We start from the raw sequence: 21,016 nt of genomic DNA, 5'->3' as shown, positions 1-21,016 counted from the left end.
AATGCAGTGCTTGATTGACCCTAATTAAGGACGCTGTAAAGGCAAAAAATAAAAATAAAACATTATGAATAGAATGCTAAGGGTTCATGCTGTAGGCATTGCTGTGTGTTTCAGCTAGAAGTGCCAGCTAAATGTCTCTATGTGGATTTCCGTTTCCACCTTCTCACTGTGTATGTTTCCAGCCATTCCTATCAGTCAACCCAGCAGGTGGCAAGCTGGAGACTATGAAAGAAAACTGAGTGACAGAGGAAGCCCAGACAATAGCATGCTATGGGTGGGGGAGCTGTCTCTGCACTGTGATTAAACCCTGTCTCATAACGTATGTCACTGTTCAACTGTGCAGCGCTCCCTAGAGCATACAGCAACCCCTTTAAAAGGGTCTCTAGTAATTAAAAAACATTTCCTTACACCCCAGCTCTTTATAATCTATCCTCCATAATGTAAATATTTTATGTCTAATTACCTGGCCAGTGATTCCAGTGTTAATGAAGTGGTGTATTGACTCTCAGTCAGCATGGCATCATATTATATGGGCCTACAGATCAGGGTGCACACTAACGTTCTATATATAATAGCATGATATAGAGATAGGGTCCACTATAATGTGCTATCAGATTACAGTGCATCAGGAATGGTTGACTAAATGTTGGCGGCTGAGCAGTGCAGCATCTGAATACTACTCTCTCAGGCTGGGATTGGGAAATATAAGTTATTAAAAAAATTATTTATTTCAATTTGACCAGAGAACCCCTTTAACTTTTGGTAAGGGGGTGTTGCCTAAACTTCAAATGACATTTCTATGATTTCAGTGCCATTTAAATTTATTTAGACAGAAACCTCTGAAATTGCTGTAAATCAAGGCTTTGACACATTTTGCAAATCAAAGAACACTTTCCAATCCCCCTTAACCTCATCCTTTGTAACGAATTGAAATTTATTCAGGAACAGAAAATAAAAAAAATGTTTTAGAGACGAAGCCATGCAGACATTAGCACAATCATGACTTTGCTGGTATAATGACAACTAACCGCTTTGTGTAAAAGACGTTACAAAGGAGCTATGTCGACCATATAAATGTACAGATGCATACCTTTATACAAGTCATACATATATTAATAAAATATACATAAACCTAAATCCAAAAAGCTCAAGATTCCTATGGTAAAGAATACATTAACACCACGTAAAAAACACTTATCAACTATACATCAAGTCCACACAAATAAGGTGGTTTCCCCAAAAAATTAATGTCCTCTTTAAAGGCTAACTCGCCATTTTCTATGTTTTACTGAAGATCTCATTATAATGTAAGTAACAAGTCTTCTAGTAGCACTTCTGCCTCACAGCACTGGGTTCATGAGTTCAATTCCCGAACATGGCCTTATCTGTGTGGAGTTTGTATGTTCTCCCCGTGTTTGCGTTTGTTTCCTCCGGGTGCTCCGGTTTCTCTCACGCTCCAAAAACATACTAGTAGGTTAATTGTCCGATACCAAATTGACCCTAGTCTCTCTGTCTGTGTCTCTGTGTTAGGGAATTTAGACTGTAAGCGCCAATGGGGCAGAGACTGATGTGAGTTCTCTGTACAGCACTGCAGCATTAGTGGCGCTATATAAATAGCTGATGATAATGATGACTTATTAAGAGACTATTACATTTTTGTATCAGCATTTCACGTTGACGATAAGTACTGATAACAGAATAAGATAGGTTCAATTTTTTGGGCTGGTCATCACGGACATGAAGTTGGCACTTTTAGATGAGGTAAACTGTGAATAAAATGAAATGAGAATAATCCACTTTTTTAATCCTTTTTAAATAGTCCCATTACAATCCCCCTGAAAATACACAGCAGGCACTTAAAACTTTACCACAAGAACAACCCATCGCCTTTCCGTAGCCTAGGATTACTCTAAAAGCTGATCACTCTAACTACATTAGCTCAACAAATCCAAAACTCCAGCTTTCTAAAGCTCTGAAAACAGAATATTGTTGGTCACAGACTTTCATTTATTTTGCTGCATTAGGTCAAACTATGATGTCTTCCACAAATCTGGATTTGCTGGCAAAGGAGTCCTAAGGACAACATCAATCTCCTCTCCACCCAACAAGTGGAACCACAAGGGTCCTCTGCAGTTTGAAAGTTACCCTAATTAACATTTGCAATGGACAGCCTGGAGAATTATAAGTAAATATGCTTGGTTCCTTATTGCTATTGTCTAATACGGCCACTATTATTGTGGTGTTTTGTCATTGTTCCCCTTTTTTCATTACATTATAGATATTTTAAGAGGGGTCATTAAAAGTTTTGCTTGACAACCACCTTATTTGTTGTTTAATAATTATGCTTTCAGTGAATGCTTCTGCTTAATGGTGAGATACTGAAACTAATAAACATGCATTATTAACCCTATGGACCAAAGTGGTTCATCTTAAATTTTGAGTTTTTCATAGTTACAAACTTTGGACGACCCCAGCATCTCTTTTTTTATGTCCATATTTCAGTGTTTGACCCATCACATTTTATGTTCGGTTTCACTCTTGAAGTTGCTGCCAATCTTTGGTATACATACTTATAATAATGTCAGTTGTCTACTATTTATTACTATTTATTTACTATTTAATATTGGATATATATTACCAACTTTTAAGTCAGAAGAGGTTTATACTTACTTACAGTACATAAACAGGACATAAATACATTGTGTTTTCCCCAAAATATGCTGCATGTGATTATAATACTAATAAACAAACATCAATGAATTAATTTTGCATTACTATATTAAATATAATACAGATAGCAATAGCCCTGCCTTATACTCTGTGCAGTGTATTATGATGAATGTAGCAAAGCTAAACTAATTCTATAATGTTCCCTCACATTTACATAAACGGTATAGAAACAATGAAGGAAAATGAGTCTTATTGTGATGAGGATGATCATGAGGATATTGACAATACAAAGATATATATGAACTGTACTGCATTTATTTTAATTATACTACATATACAAGATGTTACATATGATTCAAGATGCAGTGTGCAGGTTATAGTATACATATTGTGTTGTGCTGTATCTTGGCTATAAGATGTATTTAAACACTTTATATGTAATCACTTTATGTTATAAATACCTTTTATACTGCATCTATATACCTATTCCCTGTCTGATTATTATTCATAAATCTAATAAAGAATATGCAATATGCTGCATCTCAGATGTATTGTTTTAATGCACAATGCATGGAACTTAGGTGTATAGCTATGGCATGGACTACTATATATGTGCTTCTCTGTATGCACTTCTACAGGGACTGTACGTAATCTCTGACATTCCCCCAGTAATTACCTGCAGACTCCCTGTCCCCAGGGAAGCTCCTCCATCAGACAGACCACAAAACAACTAAGGAGCCGGGTGAGACAGATTTTCATGTAACAACCTATTTCGCTCTACCACACCTGCAAGACAACTGACCAATCAGCTTGCAGAGTCTTAGGCTGTTGACCAATGGTAATGCGCTGATGAGCTCGCTGTAGAACGGCCAGTTAGGAATTCAGCAGAGAATAATGAGATTGTCGAGGAGTCACATAGGGTTCGGTTGCACCACGCTTGGTTGCCTTGCCGCAGTGCAGCGGGCTCTGGTTCAGCGTCCGCTCGTCTCTTAGCAACGGGGGAGGAGGGCGGAGACTCTGGCAGCGTTATTCTGGAACAGGACACACCCAGGTCCCCACCAAGGCCAGTATATGAGAGAGTGTATGGGGGTCGTCGGGATTAGGGAGATGTTTGTACCTGTAGATGCTCCCATGCATGTAGCATAGAGGTAGATATTCTGTTGCACTACTGATCTCATGGAACTGTCTGCTTAAGTTTTCGTTTGGAAAAGCATGTTTGTACTTTTAGGGGCATATTTAATAAAGCACGCTAGTGCTTTTAACGGGTAATTAAGGTCCCACAGTGCCCTCCGCAAATTTATTAAGGGGGCATCGCAGCAGATATCCATGCATTCCTCTTCGTTTTTGGGAGCAGTCACCATTCAACAGATTGGTGACTGCTCCTGGCCGCAATCTAACAAGTCCCGTTGTCATGTTAATGTACGCCAGCTGCAGCTGGCGTACATCATCCGAATTGAGGAAATCTAATGCTGTCAGCTCTGCTCCGGAGAGCAGAGCTGGACAGCGCATGTGTGGAGGGATCACATGAGCCCTCCCTGTCACTCACAGCTCTCTCTCTGCAACTATCGTTGCAGAGACAGAGAGGGGATCTGTGTGCGCATGTCCAGTTCTTGGAACTGGACATGCGCAATTGAAGAGTAAGGAGAAGACCCGAAGACAGCGCTTCCGAAGAGGCAGGTAAGTATGATTTTTTTTCACAGAAACAGCAGATTATCGGGACTGCTGTTTCTGTACTCCGGTTTTGATAAAATTGAGAAATGAATCAATACTTATCCGTCCGATAAGGATTGATAACCATTTCTCTATTTCAACGATAAATGATAAATGTGCCCCTTAGTTCCACAAGAGGTAGCGAACTACAGGCTACCTAAGGATGCTCAATGTGTTTTTGTTAAGTGGTAACATGTACATGGCTGCCAGGTCATAAAAATAACTTCCAGAACTACCATTGGACAGATAGATGCATGAGGGGCACATTTAGATATACACAGTGATCACAATGATGATGACCAACAGCAGCCATATAGCCGCTACTGGTTGGCTGATTGCATATAGACCCCTCACGATGACTGTACATCTATCATAAGCGTTGTGGCCGTCAAATCGCGTTACATTGTCTACAGTAGGTCACATTTGATTTTTAAAAGGGTAAACAACATATGTTTACATTTAATTTATATTTATGTTTGTAATTACATTTAGATTGACAATACAACATTTATTAATAGCTGTCCAGATAATATTCTCTCTTCTGTATATAACACTTCAGTCAGTATCACACACTGTCTGTGAAGTATAGGGAGTTGGCAGGTACTGAGATCAGGTTGAGTTAGGCAGTAGGAAGATGACGTGAGACCGATCCAGTTCCCACATGCCTCTGGACTATGTAACAGCTGCATGTGTTGCTGCAGCTATTGTTTGCCCATGGAAACACTACTTGATGATCAGTATACAAAGCAGGTATTTCTAATGAACAGTGTACAGGGCCTGATGACCAGTATTGAGCACCGTATACAGGGTAAAGTCCAATCTGCTGGACATTATAAAATACATAGTCACAGCTGATTGTTGGTAAGCAGTACAGCCTCATTTGCTGGTCAGTATGCAAAGATGAGGTTCACCCCATACCCCATGACCAGCATACAGTGTATTGACTTATGCTGATAAAATGTTCTCATTAGACCAGGTTAAATACCCTTTCCTACTGTTGCTTACACCATATCTCCCAACATTTACCCTGAACGCTGGACAAAACACCCCTCCGCTCCACTGAATTCCACCCATAAATGGTCAAATTAGTTTGAAACTCCACCCACTTTCTTGTTAAGCCCCTTCTTTTTTTATGGTACGCAAATCGGGATGCCCCTCCAAAATCTGGACCATTGAGAGTTATAGCCTAAACTCACTGGAAGCATTTTGTGAGGTGAACCAATTTCAAGAATACAGCCTAAACATTCACTAGTAACTAGTGACATAACTGAGACTTGAGTAAAGAAAATGGTTGTCTGCTTTCTGTGTTTGCAGTTTGCAGTGGTCATCGGGCAGCACGGTGGCTTAGTGGTTAGCACTTTTGCCTCACAGCACTGGGGTTATGAGTTCGATTCCCGACCATGTCCTTATCTGTGTGGAGTTTGTATGTTCTCCCCGTGTTTGCGTGGGTTTCCTCCGGGTGCTCCGGTTTCCTCCCACACTCCAAAAACATACTAGTAGGTTAATTAGCTGCTATCTGTCTGTGTGTGTATGTTAAGGAATTTAGACTGTAAGCTCCAATTGGGCAGGGACTGATGTGAGTGAGTTATCTGTACAGCGCTGCGGAATTAGTGGCGCTATATAAATAAATGATGATGATGATTAGGACCAATTTTGTGAACTATATTCAAATAATAAATCTTTCTATCTTCACAGTGAGAAATACACATTAAGCAATAATGGCTTCTTAACCTGTCGGCTACAGAACTGAAGAGTCTTTAGCTTTCAAGCGCCAAAAGTAACCGCTGTCTCCTGTGTGTGATAATGACAGCCAGGCTGAAAAGAAACTCCATAGTTTGTGGAAGAATCCTGTCAGAACTGGGTCCTACTATGACACACCGAAGCCAGTCATTTCATACAAGTAGGACAAGCAAATTAGTACGTCTCCCTAGCATTGCAGGGATTGGTTTGGGAATTCAAAATATCAGATCAGTGGCTAATCAGCCTGTCAGTACAACGGCAAAAAGTTTTCCCAGCAATGTTAGAGCTACAGAACCAGAGAAGAGCGTTGCAAGCAAATCAGTTCAGGTACAAACTTACCTTTTCATATAGTAATGCTTTGAATCTGTTATAGTAATGCAGTTAATGGCTGAGTTCTGGAGTGCAGTTAATACATACGACAGTTATATATAATTCCTATAAGTATAAAATGGCGTACATGACCTAACCAACACAACAATTTTTCCATATTTAATAGTATATAGCTGATGCGTGGTATAAATAGTTTTAAATACAGATACTTAGCAAACATTTCAGAGCTACGGATTTAACAATAATAGTGAAAAAAATTGGCCACCTTTTGTTGCCTTTTATTTAATGGCTAATTTAATTTTTTTAGCATTAATTCTTGAAAGTAATCATCCCTAACTAAACTGTGGGGGTCCCTTATTAATTTGCTTTAAGGGCCTTATTTCTGAGTTGGCTGCAGTAAGGTCTTTCCTTTTGCTGCAGCATCACAAAGCTTCATGCTACCAGTGTTCTCAGCGCCAATAGTTATTACACTGGAACGTTGAAAGGTATTTGTGCCAGTGATCTGAATCTGTGTGATGATGTAGCAAGAGGTGAGGCTAACATAGAGCCAGGCCAACAGCATAGGAAGCGGATTCCACAGGTGGACAACCAACAATTCAGGTAAGAGGTGTGTGTTATTTGGTTTAAAACATATTGCTTAAAAGATGTAAGGGCCGTCAATGAGCCCACAATATGAGTAGTAAGGAGTCAATGGTGAGTCCATCTTACTTCCGAGCATATCCAATTCGAATGAAAATCAAAAGTCAAAAAGGGCATTGAAAACTCACATTTGAGTAATATGGTGATCAAGCCAGGCTTGGGTATCCTCCTCCTGCGATCGGGTGTTCCTTTTTCTCCTCTGATGCCGGGTAGGTGATGTCGTTCGTGGCCCCGTAAGAATAGGCAGTTTGAGAGGGGGCACATGCGCACTCTATTCATTCAGATACTGGCTGTCATGCTGCCGGTGCTCTGCTCCGTATAGATGAAAACTCACCATTGACTCCTTACTACTCATATTGTGGGCTCATTGATGGTCGTTTCTTTTTACTTTTGAACTATCCAGATATATGCCTGTCACTTGCTAATCTGCAAGTATCAAAGTTTATACACTTACATTGTGATTTTAAGTTGTTCTGGCCAGAATGTATTTATGAATTAAAATATTCACTTGTATACTATTCTCTTCAATCTCCTTCCTAATTTATATATACATTTTTATGCGCCCAGGTACCGAATTTATCCTATCTAGATCTATCATTTTAGAGGGTGGGGATCCTCCTTATACCACATCGGTTCCGCTCTATGGCAGCAAAATATATCTTTTAACGCCAGGAAGCGCGGCCTCACCTATATATTTTTCCTATATGAATGGTGAGATCCGGGTTTTTCAACCTGGGTCTCACCAAACACAATTATAAAGTTGAAAAAAAAAACAAAACACATCACCAGAGGAGCCAATCAGAGCTCCTCTTGCGATGTTGCCATGGAGACCCGGGCAGACCCGTGTTCAGTATGAACAGGGTCTTCCTGGGAATTTCTCTCTGTGAGAGCCTCTGTCCCCCGGCAATATCCCGGGTTCATATACTATATTATATACTATATTGCCGGGTCGGCAGTATGAATGCGGTATTACACACCTCTTGCTCATGGTAAACAATAGGGGTTTTTTTATAGGGGAAACTGAGAACTGCGGGGGCGGAGACATTGACTTGAGAGCCAATAGTGTGTCGTAGTTGGAGATCGTGAAAAACTGCAGAACTGGGGAGTAGGGCTACCCCTTTAATATTGTTACATCATGTATGTTTCATGTTCCGTTATATATACAGTGTTCTTATAGCTATACCATACTTCAAATTCTCTTCTCGTGTTGGGTGGTTTAATTAATCTTCTGTTTTAAAGAAACGCATTGCAACAAATACAGTATCTTCCCCAAAGCATAGTATTAAAATTCCCTGCAATACAGTTTTCTGCCACCAGATTAGAGAATCGTCCTATGCTTGTCAAATGAATCAAACACATTTTACTGCACTTTGTGAATCAAATGACTATGTTTATGTCCCAGTGCAAATTAAAGAATCTGTATTATCTGAACAAACAAATGACCTAATAGCAGAAATTTGCTAGTGATTGACAGTCATCTAAACTTAGACAACAGATGCTGCTGATTGATTTTAAATTAAATTACATTTCTTTAATTAATTACTATTGGATGCATCTGTAATTCAGTGTAAGATGCTGCACTGTGTAATAAAGTACATTAAAGATGCTGCACTGTATAATAAAGAAAGGTTGGTGCCCCCCTATTAAAGTACTAGTTTTCAATGTAGCTTGGAGTCACCATGCTTGTGGTCTCTCTGTTATAGTGGAAACCAGCCTAGGTTATTATTATTTACGTTTATTACTTTGTGTATGTGAAGTTCCCCTCTGCACTGCTAGAAGATTCCCTAAAAATGTGCCCTCTCCACCCATTTATTACAGTAATGTTAAAATCAGTTCTGTACTGCTTCACAAAACAGCATATACAGTAAACTGATTAACAAGAAAATGCAGGTACTCACGTAGGCCAAAGAAGATGGAATGGTTCTATATCCAAGCAGATGTCAGGGCAGACAGAAATACAACAATGAACAATATCAGACTATAGGTCAGGGCCGACGGAGATCCAGAGAATAGTCAGAGTCCACTGCAAAATGGTAAGAAGCAGAACCGGGACCAGGTAAAACAAACAGCAAGTCACCCATATAGGTTGACAGCATGGGGCTGCTTCCACTTTAAAGATCAGACAATCAGAAGGCTCCTAGAAAGTTGACATGTGACTCTTCTTAACAAGGGCCTGAATAAGTCGCTTTATTATTTCTTTTTTTCTTTTAATTTTTTAATTTATGGGGAAAAAAAGAGTACAGAAACACACAAAATTTTAAAGTAATGTTTAATTGAATTAAACACCCTCCATAACTCTAGTTTACCACTTCACATTATTAACAATCAAAATCTTCTTTTCTTGTTAAGGTTTTAGGGCCCTCTGTCCGTTATACCGGATTTAGTTGGCATACAGGGGTCCCAGTTTTGTTTATTTACTTGTCCCTGACAGCCCAGGGGAGTCGGAATGAGTCCCAGTATTTTTTAGTGTAGGGCTTTAGCCTCTGGGTGGGGGCTAGGGCTGGTTTTCACTATGGCAAGGGGACTCCATACTCCTGGGGGTAAATGTATTAACATGCGGGTTCTTCAACACCCGCGAGTTCAGCGTCTTCGGCGATTAAATTTAAAGCGGCGCTGCCTTGTAAAGGGAAGTTTCCCTTTACAAGGCAGCGCCGCTTTAAATTTAATCTCCGAAGACGCTGAACTCGCGGGTGTTGAAGAACCCGCATGTTAATACATTTACCCCCTGGTTTTCCTGTTGTAACGGAAACCAACCCAGACAATTTACTGTTTCATTATTTTAAAATTAAATTACTTTTTTTAATTAAATATTATTGGCAGCATCTGTCTTCAGTGTAAATTGTGGTTCTCACCATGACCTTGTATATTTACAATGATTCAACAGCAAACCATGCAATTAGCCATGCTATTGCAAACATGAATTTGTTGTTTAACATTAAGCATAAAGAAATTGGACTCAATGGGCAACCTGATGATAGCAAGTTCGCCCAGCATTAAAAGATAATCTGTATGTTATGTTTCTAATCTGTTTTTGAATATATAAAAAAAAAAGGTCTGTATAAAAAATATACAAAAAATATACTGAACTGTTTCAGTGAATGTGTGTGTGCGCAAGGAAATATGCTCTTGTAAAGCTGTTGAAATAAAGGTTTAAAAAAGTTGAAAGAACAATGTATGTTTTCCATAACATATACGCTTTGTATGGCTATTAAAAAGCACATTTGTTTTTCATCCTAGGTGTCGTCTGATGAGGAAAGTTTGTTTCTCTCAAAAATAGAAGCTTTAAAAAAGGAAAATCACTTTCTGAAATCATCTCTAAAAGAAAAAGAGCATATGGTGATTGAGCTAAATACAACCATTAAGACTAAGGTATAACATCATTACCGATTTCAAAATATGTTAAAATGATGCTTTAACATTTTATGGTGGTATTTCCTGTCCCTGACTTTTTGGGACAATCTCAGGATTTGAAGAATTGTCCCTGGATTTTTTTCCTTGGCAATCCCCTGGTTTCATGATTTATTTATATTACTTCCTTTGTTTTAGTGACTGGCTTCAGTACTCTGTATCTGTTCTTTTCCCATATGCTAAATAATTTAGCATCTAAAAGATGACTATTTAATTAAGATGAAGTGCACTGTATAGATATAGTTGTAGTCATACTAAATGTATAAGTAAATAAGCTTATTTGTAGATCCCATCTAATGTGCCTGTATCAATTCATTCTCTATAGGTTAAAACTGCTTGGTTCTGTTCACTGGACTTATAAAGGATATCAACAGTAACCGAAACATGTACTTTTTGCAAAATACATTTATGCAGTTGTATTTACTTTAAACTGATGTAGCTACTTTTAGATAGGAAGGGATCTTTAAATAATCTCTTGATACAGATGAACATTAGATGGGGCCAATGAGGATTTTATTTGTGAATTAATATTTATTTATTTTATTCTTGAACACATTGGGTCTAATTCATTAAGGAAAGTAAAGCAAAAAAAATGAGTAACTTTGAACCTTGGCAAAACTATGTTGCATTGGAGGGGAAAGCAAATTTAAAATGTGATTGCAGATTTATAGTTGCGGTAAGGCATGTTCTAGATCAACTTTAATTTTTAGTGTACAAATAAAGCTATCAAGTATTTGTGTGCTACATGACAAAACAGACAGTATTTATGTGCAAAATAGTAAACTCATTTGCACCCCTTGCATTGTAACATGGTTTTGTACAGGCGAAACATAATCATTTTTTTTGGCTTACTTTCCTTATTGAATCAGGCCCAATTAGTTTACATTTTTGTCCTTAAACGTGTGGGACTGCTATGGGGCCCGTCTTCCCACCTAATTTTGGAAACCTACTTTTGGGAATGTAAATATATAATTGAATATTTTTTGAGTATATTATTTTATATTACTGTTACATTGATAGTAAAAAACAGGTGACACTCAGGGAATGCAGAAAAAATTTATGATAATTTATTCCATATATGGTAGCAACATTTTGAGACCTGTATGGTTTTCTTTTTCAGTGTTACATTGATGATATTTTAAGACTTTAGAATGGTACTCTTGAGGTTTTTAATGATTTTTATGCAACATATCATCAATAATGTTTATAATCTTAAATGTACTCATAAATCCCATACCCACGTAATATCATTTCTTGACCTAGTTCCAGAAGGTAATCCAGGTCATACAGTTAAACAGTGGATACTAGTAGCTACCTCGACTTTGGAAGTAGTCATTTAAAGAAATGGAAAAATAACATTCCTTTTCCTGCCAAATTAAGACAGACAGGTAATAACGTAATATGTGAAGACTAATTATTGACTTTTATGCTGACAGATTTAAAGATAGACTACCACGTTACATTTATTAAGAAAGCTTTAAATAAAAGAAAACTGGTGAACAGGGATGAATTACGAATATATAATTCATTACACAATTTATCTATGAGGATCATCAGGAAAGTGTTCAAAAATCATCTAAATATCCTGATTATGGATCTTATTTTAGGATCCTGCCTTTCAAAAAACCTGATATTGTATTTAAGAAGGGAATAAATGTGAAGGACATGTCAACAAGCATGCTAAGAAATACACGGAAATTTGTAAACGGATAATGAGTTTCTACAAATGTAGCCATTGTAAATGTATTAGCTCAAATAAGAAATCATTCACTGACTAATAAATAAAACACCTTCAAAATCAAACATTTTATGAACTGTATCACAACTCCAGTGGTATATTTATTAGAGTGTACATCTGGACTTAAATATGTTGGAAAAAACATGAAAAGGTATCAAAGTTGCGAATACAAGAACATATTAGAAATAATAAGAATAATGTAGAAAGCCACTCAATGTTTATCTCCTATTTTTTCTATTGAGCAGAAAAAAATCTTCCAAAAGGAAATTTGGATGTATCTATTGAAAACCATCTACTCTTTTGGACTAAATGATAATTACAAGATTATTTTTGTAATCCTATATTTAAGATTACACCGAGTTTATTTTATGTAGTATAGTTAATTTTTCTACATTACACTTGCCTCAGAAGAAAGGAGCATGTAATGTTAATAAAATAATAAAAGCTAGAAAATTACATTTTCAATAGCTATCCCCACTCGTACTACTATGTTTTGTTGCTTTTATTTTGTTCATTGCTTATGTAAAGTTGTTTTTTGTTTTTTTTTAATTATTATTATTTATTTTGTTAATTCTAAAACAAATGGTATTCTTAACAGGCACTAGTGGATGGTTTATGCTTATGTTTGTGTAATTTTAGTTATGTGTACTGTACACATAATTAAAAATATACACAGTGTATAGTGTTAGGAGTTATATACAAACAGGTGAAAAGTGGCACAGAACAGTAACCTTTTGCAATTAGACAGTTTACATTTGTGTAATTTGCATTTGAACAGTGGTGGGCAACTGATGGACCTGTATTGCATGTGACCCTTAAAGTTGTCATATGTGGCCCACCTGCAAAAGTAATTTTGCCTTTTTGTCCTCTTTTTAGTGATATTGATTACACATAGTGAACTCACACAGTCTTATCTAGCAGGTCCGTCTCTCACCAGCATGATTATACAGCCATAAGGTAACCTAATGTTTGAATTATATGAATACTTTAGATTGGCTCTCTGATCTCACGTGAGCGGATGTTCTCCCTAAGGGCAATGTGGGACTCTACAGTAGATCATGTTGCCCACTACTGCACTAGAGTGTTACTAATGGACTCTACAACTTTGCACCCATGTTAGTAAATAAAATTCTTTATCTCCTGCAAGGCAATGTCTGATGTTTTTATGACCCTTATTGGATGTTTAATCAACAAGGCTGCTACTCTCACTAGTGTGTAGCTGGCTTAGATTTGTTTCTTTGCAGACGCTGCAGTTTACCAAAGACATCGAACTTGAAATACACAGCCATGAAACAACCAGAAAGTGCCTGGAGAGAAGCCAGAGATTAGTGGAAATCAAAGAACAGCTTCTGGATGAAAGTAGGCTGCATTATGAAAAAGTAAACCGAGAACTGCAGAGTCAGGTGCGTATAATGGTGACTTAGCTTTATGCATGATTTTAAAGTTTCTCTTTGCAAACATAAATTAAAATGCCATATTTCCTCTGTTATGAAGTATGAAGATACCTTGGCATCACTTCGGGAGCAGAGCCAAAGAGAGATGAGCATCAGGGATGAAAAGATTAATAAACTGAAGCTTCAGCTCTCTGAACTTTTCAAAGACAAGTCCTGGTACAATAACCACAACAGATTGTATGCCTCACATATTCAGTGATGTTTGTGACACATCTGTAACAGAGAGGTGGTAATTGTATGTATGAGCTCCTGCACACCCATGTTGAATAGCCCCAAACACATGGTGATGGACAGAGGTAAGGGGAGCAGGATAACAGGTGCTGGGAATCCACCCTCAAGACTAGACTTCACATTAGAGCGAAACTGTTGCACTACCATATCTAGTATTGCACAAGCACTTGCAGTAACTCTTTTTTGTGGCATGAATATACATGAAGTATTGACATTTTGGTGCTAAATTCGGAAACCCCCATCAATTTCCTGATCTTATCCTTGATGGGGATCATTGTTCAACCTGGTGATTATCCACACCTGATATTCTGTGACATAATAGAAACCGATTTTGATCAGTATTGAGAATTGTTTAGGAGCCAATGTGGTCAAATTAATCAACCAATATTGCATTGTGTGCAGCCAGCTTAACATGCTGCCTGAAGTCTATGATCATAAAGATGTAAAATCCCTGCTTATTTGTGTATCACTACCACAATTCAGGGAACATCAGAAGCAGATGGAAGAACTCCAGAAGGAATTGAGTCGATTAGCAGAGGAAGCTCAGTTTCTTAGAACACAGTTGAAAAGAGATAACCATTCAAAACATGTAAGATCATCACGATACTGTATCATCACTCTTATTACTATCGGTATTTCAGTGCTGTGGGTATTCTGATACCTTTAAATAGATCAGTCAATTTCATGTTCCAGCTACACCATTAAATCACTAGAGGAAGGCTGCTCCCATTCCCACCAAGAAAACCCTACTCTAAAAGATTTTTAGGGATTATAGTAGGCAAGTCAAGCTAATCTGAAGCTACATTTAAGATAGGTACACACTACAGAAAATTTCTCCCGATGTGATATCTTTAACGATTTTACCAACGACTGAAAAACCCGACCAGCATGTTGATTCCTGCGTACACACTTACATGAGTTCTCACGATTTATCTTCAGATCTGTGCTCTTCATCTGTCATAACCATCTGCTGAAATAATCGTCTGTAAACTCTATGGTAATCTGCCTACACACTGCAGAATTTGCTCTCCATCGTTTATAGAGATTTTTAGTCCTGTTCTAAAATCAAATCAAACAACACAATGTGCCTTAGAACGATAAACATGGGAGCCTACACACTAATGTGATATCGGACCTATCAGTCGTTTATTGTGTGATTGGCACGATAATCGGGTGAAAACTCTGTAGTGTGTATCTAGCTTTAAAGTAGCTATTGTTTCCCTACATATACTACATGTACAATGCCAGTGTATGGTTTGGGGTAAAAGTTGATAAAAATACCTTGTTCTTGTATAGTAGTAAAAAAGCAAATATATGGCAGTACTGAGTCAAAATCATTTGCAGTGTAAACCAAATATTCACCTATAAATCAATAGTATTTTTCCTATGACATAGTAAAGATTTATAATAGTAAGTAACTGTTTAGACTGACCTGTGGTTGTTATCTACTACAAGGCATCTATGAATCTACGGTATGTTTCCTCAAAACAGTATATTAAGGCTGTGGATAAACTTGTTCTAAATTTGTTAATCAGACATTCAATTATATGTATGTAGATATAGAGACGGTATGCCTAGTCAGATGTCTGTCACAATTATATCTACGATCCTGGGAATATAACCCTCTACTAGAGGTAGAACTTTGAAGTTTGGTAATTTGCTCTTTAGGAATTTTTTTAGTAACAATTGCCAAAAAACAGAACTCAGTTTGTAAATATAAATCTTTCTTTTTTTATAGTCACATGAGAAATATTTTACAGTTTAATCACGGGTATCCCCTTATGTGGAAACCTTATAAATTATTTATTTTAAATTAATGTGCAAAGTTTTTTATTTTATATAGTGTTCTTCTCTTTCTTTAACTAGCAGAATAATGGGGATTTTTACTAACCTTGATGCAGCCAAAAGATGTTTGTATTCACCATGCATTTCAGACCCAGTAGTGTGTTGCTGACTGTAAATACGCTAGGCAGCTATGGCTGTTTATTGAGGGTGTAATCTTTTGGACAGCCTCTATGGTGGTCCTTTATTTTAACTTTTATGTTAAATTCTTCATAGTGAATTTCCCAGCTCACACACTTTCAGGTAGACTCCCTTTGCCCATGTGCATGATTATACTTGACTAATACCATACATGCCTACCTTTGGCAAGTTGTACCCAGGAGAGGGGCGTGTCTAGAGGGCGGGAGGGGGTGGGGGCATGGTGAAGCGCGTTATTTTTGGCCATGCCCCTGTGTCAAATATGCCGTTTTGTTGCAGGGGCGGGGCCAAAATGGCGCAATTCACCGCAAATCGCGACATTTTAGCCCTGCAATTGCGGGATGCGGGAGATTTGCCAGCTCTCCCAGACATTCCGGGAGAGTTGGCAAGTATGACTAATACAAATGAACGTAGCTTCCAGATGGACCCATGATCGAGTGAAAATACTTAGAGCTAAATAAGGCATTATGTGGTTAAATGTACCAGGTGAAATTTCCTCTCTAAAGAACTAGCTAGCAGGTTGCTATACTCTCTCAATTCATGCATGGATTTTAATGATGGATTTTAATTAGGGCTTCCATATTTTTTAAACAAGACTGGGACACCTATAGTATCTGATGTTTGCTTAGTCTGTTTCTATTTTGTCTGTTTGAATCATTCTTGGAAACTAAGGTCCGTGTTCCCAGCATTAACCAGGCCTGTTAGGGAAAACAGAATCTGTAATTATAAGAATATTGTTTCCAAAATACAAATTTTCCAGGTTGACGTGTCTGAGGAAATGAAATGTTGTTGTTAGTAAATTAGTGGAATAAGCTTATTTAGCTTAAAAATGTATTGAATGTCTTCTCACAGGAATGTGAACAGTGCAAATCACTGTCGTCCGCTCTGGAAGATAGTAGGTTACAGCTAAAACTAAAGAACAGGACAATTGAGGAGCTGCAATCAGTGTGCAAAAGATTTGGAAGTCAGCTCCAGGAACAAGTATGTCATTAAGCTTTATTTCCATTATTTTTACCCCAAACTACTTTTAGGTAATTAGTGTAACTCTAGAAATGTACTCAGCTAGTTCTTATGAGGATGGGGATACCAAATGTTTGTACTTTGTAAAATATCTGATGTATTTACAGGGCCCAGAGACAAAGGTATCCAGTTTTAGTCTTAGAAGCATTTTCTTCTGTTGATACAATGCATCTATGTGTAGAAATCCGCATGGTGGGTGTAAGTGGTTATATGATTCAGAGTTGTTGGATAAAAATTTAAAAATTACATTTATCTTGTAACGACAGATAATGGGTGACAAATCTGAAGAGTTGGGTGACCAGTTTTTATTTATTGTTTAGTTATATTTTAAATTTTTCTGTAACTTTTATATTTGGAGGGTCCTTTTTAGGGTAGGGGGACCTGATCCATGTCCTCCTGCACATTTGTAGCAATAAATAACTCGTTATATTGACCTAATGCTATGTCAGTGAACTAAAGGGTATAGCTGGGTTGGCTGTCCTTGTTCCGATACGGTCACCCCCTTTATGGAGGAAGTCCCAGAAATGTTACTGACTTCACCAGATTTCTGTGGCAACGCCAATGTAGTAATATAATTTCTACACTTTGACACATAGTAATCTGGTGTTCAGAAACCAAATTAAATGGTTTCTGAGTACAGCACTGGAACCAGGGGTCTATCACTGACTCTCTGGTTTCAGCAAGTTAAATCCCTTTCAAATCCAACACCATTGAAGAAAGCTTCAAAATTATAGACAGACTCGCCTGTGACACAGCAGGTGTAATATACCTCCTGCAATGCCCTGCGGCTACCAATATGTGGGTAGAACAATCAGGAAACTTGTGACCAAAATGCTGAGCATTTGAGGAATATTAAGAATCAGCTCAGAACCCAAAGTGTTCCCGACCACTTTGTCAAACACCGTGAACACGACCGCTCCCAATTACACTTCCTAGGGATCTGTAAGGTTAAAAAACCTTGGCGGGGAGGGGACTTTATTAAACTCATATCACAGATTGAGACCAAATGGATTTATAACCTCAAGACCCTATCACCCAATGGCCTCAACATCGAGTTTGAGATTAACAGATTTCTTTAATCTTACTACTCACATGTATGTCTCTCCCATGCCTTCTCTAGCACTTCATGCAACGCTGCACTTAGAAGATATCTCCAACCATGGCCCTATGTACTAATCCACTATAACAGTATGTACATAGGCATATTCACTTACCATGACCCAGTGCCTCTAAACACTACACTTAAGTTCAGCCGTATATGTTTCTATACCTACAACAAATCCACCTGCATTTCCATTCTTTGATTTGGCTTTAGCAGTCTGACCTGCTAATCCCCAATCTGAGGAGTTTGCAGACCATATATACACTTCACACTTTCCATCTACGTGCTTGTTGCAGTTATACATGACCATGAGGTCAACAATACTCACTGTCAGTACATTGGACTTAACCAAGGAGTTTATTATATACCTGGGACTGAGAACATTCAACAATAATATATGCAGCATTCACCTTTGATTTTATTTAACATCGGGCAACTTTCCACTATCTGCTACTATGGAAGGACTAAGGACCGCCTGCTATGGCTCCCTTGGATGCCGATCTTCCAAGAGACTCCCGGGCAATCATAAAAACAAAAGTGGGACGGCAACCTCTGGACCGGGCAAGCACCCGAACGAAGCTTAGTTCTACAGACAGCCCCGTCCTGAACTTTACAAGCCGGCACACCCTCACTATAGGTGAGACTCCTCTGTGCATCTCTCACGGGTGCTCCAGCTAAGTGTACCCAGCATCTGCACACTGCTACCATTACGGTACATCAATTCTCCACCTTATAAGGATATTTAGGCTTTAAGGCCGTTTGATCAAGCGAACATGGACTTTTGTATCATTTCATTGTTTTTAGGTCAGTGATAGATGATCCTATCTACAGGATGTTAATTTGACCCTTGTTTGGACAATATCCAGTTCAGCATCTGTTATTTGGACTCGCTTGTACCTGTTTCACTATTCAGTGCACTGGTGTTTATTTTTCTACATTGCAAAAATACAAGTTATTGCATATTTACATCCCTTCTGATTTCGTGCCTTAGCGGACACACTTACCACGGCACACTCAGATCACAATCAAACCTCCGCCACTTGCGCCAGGGAATCTGCATCCTAAGTTAAATCACGTTGCCTGGCCACCATCTTGGCAGGTATGTACCAATGTCCTGTCGGGGAGTATCAGCTTCTGTCAGGACATGTCTAGGCATTCTGCGATCAGTACTAGTTACCTGGATTATTTGTTTGTGGATCTTTATTTGTAGGGCTTTAATGTCATGTCCACACTGATCATGTTAGATTATGAAAACACTATTGTTTATGCTTCTACTCCCTCCCATTTGCATCTTGGCCATTACTCTTAAAATATAAAATAAAGTCCATGTGCACCTAATCGTATTGTCAGTCAGAAGGGAACTAATGCTGAATGAAATATATTATACTGCTTCACCTTTTCTTGTTTGTCAGGACACCTGGTTTATCTGATCAATTAATTTATCACCTGCTTATTTTTCTTTAGGAGAAATTACAGAAAATACTTGTGGCTAAGAACAGCAGGAAGCTTAAATAACCAGCAAAAGCCTTACCATGTTCTATGGATTTTCCTTACTCAATATTATATATTGCTTCTTTCACTGGGATTGTTATCTCATTAGAAGAATTACTATGACAAGATAAACATATTGGGTATGATTCATTAAGGAATTTAGGCAAAACATTGAGTAAGTTTTCTGGACAAAACCATGTTGCAATGCAAATGGTGCAAATTAGTTTATCGTTTTGCACATAAGTTAAATACTGGCTGTTTTTTTTCATCCAGCACACACATACTTGATAGCTTATTTGTACGCTGAAATTTAAAGTTGGTATTTGTGTGCTACATGAAAAAACAGCCAGTATTTAACTTATATGCAAAATAATAAACTAATTTACACCCCTTGTATTGCAACATGGTTTGGTCCAGAAAACTTATGCAAGAATTTGAGTAAGTTTTCTTACTTAAGTTCCTTAATGAATCAGACCCATTATGTTTTTTAAGAATAACTTCCATAATTAGGTTGAACATGTAAAATACTAGCCTATTTCAAAGATGTATTACTATAAAAGAAAATATGTTTTCATTCCATAAACTCAAAGCGGTATGAAAAGTAGTAAATGCAGCAATAAAATTTGTACTTATTTGCTCGTAAATAGTGTCTGCAATCCTTCCTTGGGAAATGTGGTTATTATCATTGGGGAACCATTGCAGATTGTGAAAGTTGAGCCCTCCAGTACCTTTTAGCACATTGGATTCAGTTGGGGATTCCTAGAATCTTTGTGTCTGTTTTCTTTCTTAAACTCTCATCTCATGAAAAAACATAAGATGTTTGATATTGTTTTTACACACGGTATGCAGCTGAGTACTTGATAGTGTTCTCTGTTATCATTCATTATATTATGTAGAAAGGTTTATCTATACTGTACTATCACACAGTGGCTTCCAAATAATAAATTGTGTCATCTTACGTGAATGAAAAAAAAAAAAACAAACCCAGCAGGAAGCCACACTGGGATATTATGAAACATATATCAACAATCTTTTATTTACAGTGGATCTGTCATTTATTTTATGGGCTGATCTAGTATTTGAGAATATAGACTATCAATTCACTGCAAATATATTATAAGTTGCGCTCCGTGAACATTAGTCAGACATGCATTAGTGTTGTCACTGCTTAGAATGCTGTTTAGGCGACAGGTCTATGTTAAGGAGTTTCATTGGATCACTATTGGCACTGGTAAGCTTCCCACCAACCAGAAGGTTGCTGTAATGTTATCTGGACTGCTGGTCATATCCTTATCTATAATGATGAGGAAGATGAGCCCACCACCACTTACCTGGTGGTGTTTTTAAGAGTAAACACAATACATTTATTTATAAACACAACTAGTATCACTACAAGAGGTACTGAAGATTTAAAAGTATGTCATCTGCATACAAAAAAAATACACTTATGTTTACCTAGTGTAACTCCAGTTAATAAGTTAGAGGCCCAAAACTTAATACCTA

The 21,016-nt window shown here is 37.7% G+C and overlaps 2 protein-coding genes across 2 annotated transcripts in view; one reads left to right on the top strand and one right to left on the bottom strand.

Annotated features, from left to right (window-relative positions):
* Window positions 1-3,522, bottom strand: part of SANBR (SANT and BTB domain regulator of CSR) — a 43,803-nt gene extending 40,281 nt beyond the window's left edge. Inside the window, exon 1 of the mRNA XM_075203863.1 lies at window positions 3,347-3,522. The gene's annotated coding sequence lies outside the window, so the exon portion shown is untranslated. The remainder of the gene's footprint in view (window positions 1-3,346) is intronic.
* A 116-nt stretch (window positions 3,523-3,638) lies between these two features.
* LOC142144726 (uncharacterized) lies at window positions 3,639-20,147 on the top strand. Its single transcript, XM_075203867.1, has 8 exons — window positions 3,639-3,818; window positions 6,076-6,447; window positions 10,327-10,458; window positions 13,480-13,638; window positions 13,730-13,845; window positions 14,404-14,509; window positions 16,753-16,881; window positions 19,487-20,147. Exons 2-8 carry the CDS (start codon window positions 6,184-6,186, stop codon window positions 19,535-19,537), a joined length of 957 nt encoding a protein of 318 aa, XP_075059968.1. The 5' UTR covers window positions 3,639-3,818; window positions 6,076-6,183; the 3' UTR covers window positions 19,538-20,147.
* The last annotated feature ends 869 nt before the right edge of the window (window positions 20,148-21,016 follow it).

This window comes from Mixophyes fleayi, chromosome 3 (assembly GCF_038048845.1).
Source record: "Mixophyes fleayi isolate aMixFle1 chromosome 3, aMixFle1.hap1, whole genome shotgun sequence".
NCBI classification, from domain to species: Eukaryota; Metazoa; Chordata; class Amphibia; order Anura; family Limnodynastidae; genus Mixophyes; species Mixophyes fleayi.
The sequence above is the reverse complement of the archived record's forward strand: the minus strand, read 5'-3'. Positions and strand labels throughout refer to the sequence as shown.